General features: G+C 30.2%; 1 protein-coding gene across 1 annotated transcript; it reads right to left on the bottom strand.

Moving 5' to 3' along the window:
• Positions 1-4003: 4003 nt before the first annotated feature.
• LOC100267971 (MLP-like protein 34) lies at positions 4004-5850 on the bottom strand. The gene is made up of 2 exons (XM_002284534.5): positions 5528-5850; positions 4004-4599 (listed from the first exon to the last, which is right to left on the bottom strand). The coding sequence occupies exons 1-2, from the start codon at positions 5712-5714 to the stop codon at positions 4331-4333; spliced, it is 456 nt and encodes a 151-aa protein (XP_002284570.1). The 5' UTR covers positions 5715-5850; the 3' UTR covers positions 4004-4330.
• Positions 5851-6518: the final 668 nt, after the last annotated feature.

Below are 6518 nucleotides of genomic sequence, written 5' to 3'. Positions count from 1 at the left end.
ATGGGCAGAGCTAGACCACGATAGTTATAGGTTTAGCCGTTTAGGTTGGGCTATGCCCTGATCGATGGGGGCAGGCTGTGAAGCCCAAATAGCCATGGCTTGTTGAGAGAGTATTGAGCTGAAGCCCAAATAGTCAGGTGTTATAAATCCTTGGTCTATGAACTGAGTAGGTGACATATGTTTTCTTCTTATTTGACTGTAATATACACATATCAAAAGGATTAAATAATTTATGATAAAATAGACATACACAATTAATACATTATATTGAAGGAAACCTTCTCTATAGTAATACATTATTTGAGGATGCAACCAAAACTAATAGAATCAATTTTATCTCTAGCAATCCAAAGGAAAAATCCCAATTTAGTTGAATTAACAAATCTAACCAATAATGAAATCCTCCATCAAAAAAAAAAAAAAATCTAACTTCTAATCAAAATTGGGACATTTACAAGGCCACAAAGAAAATCAAGACTTTACAGCCAAAAAAAAAAAAAAACCTGAAGATTTGCTTAAGCGAGAAGGAGAAATTGATAAATACCAGTATCTATCGCTAAATAACATTCAAACTTTGCAATCTTAAGAAGTTAGCAAAAACGACAACTGAAATATAAGACGAAGAAACAACAGACTTAGGAAGAGTGAGAAATGACAGCAAACAAATCTTGGGAAGAGTTAGACCTATGGAAGTAGGAGGAGGATTTGACTAATGTCTGAAACCCAAATAGACATAGCATGTTGAAAGAGTATAAAGTTGAAGCCTAAATGGGGCAGGGACCTGGGGCTAGACTTGTAGGTAGCCTAACTCATAGTTTGGACCGAAGTACTTACAGGGTCAACTTGGGCTATGGCCCAATAGGGCAAGCTGAAGCCCAAATGAGCAGGGACCTTGGGCGTTGCTAAACATGAATCTATTACTTAAATTATAGAGTACCAGAACAAAAACAAAGTGCATTACCCCCTAATTTGGTCGAAAGCCTATTTTTATATTGATTTTCGGCCCAATTTATCCGTGAATTTCAACTTCTATTGCATATAAATTTTGGCCTACTCATACACTTTGAATCCTAGCCCTTTTATTTTATTGATATTTATTTAGTTTCTTTTCTTGTTTTTTCTTCTCCATACGCACCCTCACCACCAAACCCACCCCTTTTCCTCTTTATTTCCTTTTTCTTTTTCTTCTTCCTCTACCTTTTTTTCTCTCTTTTTTTTTGTTTCATTTCTTTTTTCTCCTCTCACCACTAGCTACTCCCTTCCCATAGCCATCAACCATTGTCATTGCTATCATAAACCATCTGCTTGACCCTCTTTCTCTCTCTCTCTTTCACCCCAATACAGCCCTAGAAGAAGAAAACAAGTTGATAGAACTTTATTTCTAAAAATTCTAAAAAAGAAAATACATTAGTTAGATGATTTTCCCTTCATATAAGAAAAAATAAAGCATTTCATGCCCATGATCTCAGTAATCCTGACCTTATTTATCTTTATAAATGAAATATCTTAAAATGAGAATGGTCAACAGATTATCAAATTTTTTCTTTAATTTACTTTGAAATGTATATAACATTCTCCTCCCCTTAAAATAACCTTATCCTCAAAGTTTGAAGTGAGGAAAGTGGCAATTGAGTGATTCCCAATCTTCCCATATGGCATCCCTTATAAAAGAATTGGACTAGTGAACCAAGACTTGAGTCTTGGGGTAGTTGTCATGTTTAACAATAAAATGATCTAGAATTGCAAATGGTTCAAATAAGACTTGTCCATCGTCATTAACTACTAGCAATTGGGGTTCTACAACTAATTTTTGATCAATCTTCTTTTTTAGGCAAAAAACATAAAAAATAAGGTGAATTTTGTAGAAGGTAATGTCAAATGATAAGCAATGAATCCAACGAGAACTTGAAAATGATTATAAAATTAAGGAAAAAACTTCTTGTTTTTGTGGAGTGTAATAAAAGATTGTCAATATGGTTGATGACAAAAATACAATATATTTCCCACCTCAAAGGATCTCTAAGAACGATGTAACTTATTGCTTTATATGGTGTTGAGCCTTCTCTAAATTACCTTTCAACATCCTAGATTTATTGCAAATAAGCTAATAATGAGTAATGAAATTATTTCATTGTAAAACATTTTAGAGATTAAAGAATTATAACGGGAAACAAAATTATTTGATCTTGAAAAAAAAGTGCACAATGAAAACCTCAAATGATGGGAGAAAAAATGATTTTACATGTAGAAATTTGTTTGTGTACATGCTAACAATCATTTCATCCCTAAATAGTGACTAGAGAAATAAAAAGTTACTTATAATATCAAGTATAACAAAATCTTAATCTTATTATATTACAAATATTTTGAAATTTTTTTTTTTTCGGAAAAATTTGTGTTAAGCTTCAATATTTAAAAACTATATATTTATTATTAAAATAAAAAACAATAACAAGTTACATGATTATTTACTAATTTTTCATAAATATAGCCTGAAGAATTGTTCTTTTAGTTTGTGCTAATTCAAAATATTTTAAGGTAATAAAATGCTAAAATAAAAAATAAAATGTATGATAATATTAAATTTCCAACCTGAAGCAAAGATTTAATTTTCCTTGGTGATGCATTTCTAAATGTAAAATTTTTCTTCTAAATTTAGTCAACAACTGAATCAAATCAGAATTTTATTTTTTTTTGAAAAAAATATTTTTTGTCTAAAATTTACTCAACAATTAATCAAATCAAAAACTAATCTTGTTAGAGCCAATGGGACCTAATACTCTTTTCATTGGGAGATCCATCGTAACACTTTGGGTGTGGTTGTGTATGGAATCACACTAAAGAAAAACTCATTGTGAAATGTATATTTTTATTATTGATACAAATTAAGGTAAATAATGATAAAAAAAAATAAAATAAAGATTTAGAGTTAAGAATAAATTAATTATTTTTATTTATTATTTAAAATTAATTTTTACTTTAATATATACTATAAAGTTATTTCATTAAATATATTTAATTTATTTAATAATTTAAATTAAATTATTAAATCAGTTTAAGTTAGGAAAGATATGATTTACACTTTTTTGTAAGAACTTTTTTATTGCATGAGCGATGATCAAGGCACCTTGTGGGTGTGGCTTCTGTATTATCTTAAGTTTACTTGTTGGTTTGTTTGATTTTCCTCAACTACAAGCAAAATTGCCCTAGTCAGACCTTATGAAACATAGACACCGCATTATGTCGGTCCAGTGTGGATGTCTCATCCTGCCAGTACATTGCTGCTGATGTGGAACCCAAATAACACACATCACCATTGCCACGTGGAGTTCTTCCATGTTATAATAGATCCATCTAACCTCACCCCCGATCATGACCTTTCTCCATCCATCACCGCCCCATATTAAAAATAGGGTAGCTACCATTTCAAACACAAGACGACAGCATGGTTGACATTTTCTCTTAAAATATACATTTTATTTATTTATTTATTTTATCATTTAATCTTATTGGACATTACATTACTTGTTCCATTATTGAAGGATTCAAAATAACTGTTAAGGCCAAAAGTGCCATGAACCCTTCTTTAGGACATTGAAACTATACTAGGAGAAATTTATAGTATGCTTCTTAATTTCGTAAGACGTGGGAATATTGAGAACAAGAAATTATAATAACCAAATATAAATTATTTAAAACATGACTGAATAATTAGAACATTCTTTAATTAAGGAATATATAACCAAATAATTATAGAAAGTGTAATTACTTTTGTTTTGATATTTTACATGTGGCTGCATGAGGCTAAGGTTTCAAAACCATTGTGCACCCATCCTAATCATCATTAAAATTTAAAGTATTGAGAGTGACATCTTTTCTGACATCAATAAATTATAATAAGAGACTTTATAAATTAAAGAGGAGATGATTTCAATAAATTACTTGATCATAAGATAAGCATGCATGTTATAAGAAAATAAATATGTATGGACGAATAATCAAATAACAAACTAAGTCAAATATTCACTTACCATTCAACAACATACAAATTGACAACTTCCAATCACATAATATGGATCTTTATATATAGAGCCATATAAATTGTTGCCTTATTTTGGGTACAATAAGAGAAACACCTAATACAAAGGTTTGCTTAGAAACCCTCCCACAATCCAACTACTCACCAAAGCATACTTGAGCCTTATATGGCTCAATGTTCCCATATATTATGCATCATATATGACATTAGTCATAGGACAAGAGGCAATTAAAACTTTCAAACTTGTCTCATACTCGTACACAACATTACCATATCATATGCCTCTGATGTCTATGCTTGGACAAGATGGTCATCGATGTCCTCGCTAACATGAACTACAAATCCAAGTATTTTAATTGGAGCAAGGACATCTTTATTTAATTTCTCATACTCTAAAGTCCAATGCACGTAAGTGGCATCACCCTTTGGAATTGCTTGAACAATGATCCTGAAGCTTTTGTATTCCTTCATGAGATCTCCTTCAATGACTTTAAAAGTGACAGATTTGTTTTCCTCGTCTATGGCTTCTACAATCTCTTTGGCTACATGATCATTCCCATCTTTGATTCCATGCAAAAAAAAAAAAAGGACTTCATTAAAATTAATAGATTTGGAAAAAAAAATCATTTGGTAATGAATTATGTTTTTCAATATATTATCAAACTAAGAGAACTCATACACTATATTAATAAATTAGAGTTGAAAAAAGAGGATACTCTCTCATCATTTTACATCAATAAAAAAATAATAATAGAGTAAATATTTATGAATTTGATCGATGTTGAACTAAAAACTTCAAATTTAATTTTACTAAGGGCTTATTTGGTAATATTTAAAAAAAAAATTGAGAATAGATTTCCAAAGTATATCTTAATTCTTTTTGAGATTTTTCTTTTTTGACAAACTCAAATATGAATAGCGGTTCTCTTGATCTATTTTTTATTTTATTTTATTTTATTATGTTTATGAAAACACTTTAAACTCGTGAAATTAATTTTCAGAAAACTTTATAGAAAATCTGTGAAAAAATCTTTAAATTTATTCGTGCTTTTAGAACAAATTTTCAAAATACTATTTTTTAAACAAAATTTGTCAATCAAGTTTTTAACCTTACAAAACTATTTTCTTTAATAACAAAAAACTATTCCAAAAAAAAAAAAACCCAATCTATTTAACAATTCAATGATGATAAAGTGATGGACAAAATCTTTGTAGAAAAGCTAATCAAGGAAAAAAAAAAAAAAAAGATAGTAAACGAAGGCAACCCATGGTACTGATCAATGGGCAAAGCGGTAATAATTAATCTACAAATATTTAATAATATTACACTTTCCTTTTTTATTTAATAAAATTAAAATAGATTAAAATATGAAGTTCTAAAAGAATATAGATGTTTGAGGTAGATATACTATGAACTTAACATATAGAGTTGAAGGTTAAGTACAGTGAATATAGAGGTGGGTGTGGGTTGGGAATTGGCCGGCTTACCGATATTATAGTGCCACTGAATGACAGAGCCGGAAGTGCCCCATTCACCCTCATGCAGATGAACTTTCTGAATCTTTGCAGGACAGACATTAGAGATGTGGTGTGGTCTGCACCAGAAAATTTCATGGAACTTATCAGCAGAAGCCATGATGAGAGTTTCAGCCTGAAGCTTACCGATCAGACCCATGTTTTCTCCTTTGCTACTACTACTAAGAATTCTCAGGAACCAGACTGAGATAGAAACAAGGAAATATGGACGAAGAGCTCAAGGCAGCGTTGTGAGAAAAAATACACTCCGCCTTGCACCCTTAAATGCAAGGGGCGGGTGTGGGCATGCCGCATGGGCCCCCTATACGCGCGCATCAGGTTCTCAAGTCTCCATTCACAGCATGCCACGTGTGAGGATCAAGCTGTGTCCACGTCCCATCTCCATAAGCATTTATTACCATTAAAAAGGTGGTAAGTGATAACCAGGATGACGTACGGTGTTCTTCAATAATTGATAATTCAGTCGTTCGACTCATTCCGTTTACGGCACGTTCTTTTTCGTCCAAAAATATACATACGGTTAATTTCATTCTACTATTGAATATATTTGATCTTTATATATTTAAAATTTTATCAAATACTTTCATCATTTTTCTTATTTTTACTTTCATTCATCTCTTTTTTTACTCAAAAAATTTATGGTGAAATTCAAAACCTATAAGAATTTAATATATTTAAGTAAAACTTTAAAGAAGACAAATAAAATTAACCCTTATATTAAAATATTATTTTTAAATTAATAAAAAAAATTAATGTTTGAAATTGTAAGTATATGACCTTTAATGGATTAAAATACCTCATTTATTTAATAAAAAAATTATTAGCTTTTAAAAATAATTCAAAATAAAAAAGTTAAGTCAATGTGTATGATTCTAACCTACATGCAATTCTAAATGTAAAGGTGTTACCCAGTTTCCTTCACTATTTAGGAACAAAGATTTAA

This window comes from Vitis vinifera, chromosome 1 (assembly GCF_030704535.1).
Source record: "Vitis vinifera cultivar Pinot Noir 40024 chromosome 1, ASM3070453v1".
Lineage (NCBI taxonomy): Eukaryota > Viridiplantae > Streptophyta > Magnoliopsida > Vitales > Vitaceae > Vitis > Vitis vinifera.
The sequence above is the reverse complement of the archived record's forward strand: the minus strand, read 5'-3'. Positions and strand labels throughout refer to the sequence as shown.

Bases quoted from the DNA above. Each gene is read 5' to 3' on its own strand.
- LOC100267971 (XM_002284534.5), bottom strand. From the start codon at position 5,714: ATGGGTCTGATCGGTAAGCTTCAGGCTGAAACTCTCATCATGGCTTCT. The intron at 4,600-5,527 runs GTAAGCCGGCCA...ATGGAATCAAAG, and splicing joins TCAGTGGCACTATAATATCG to ATGGGAATGATCATGTAGCC.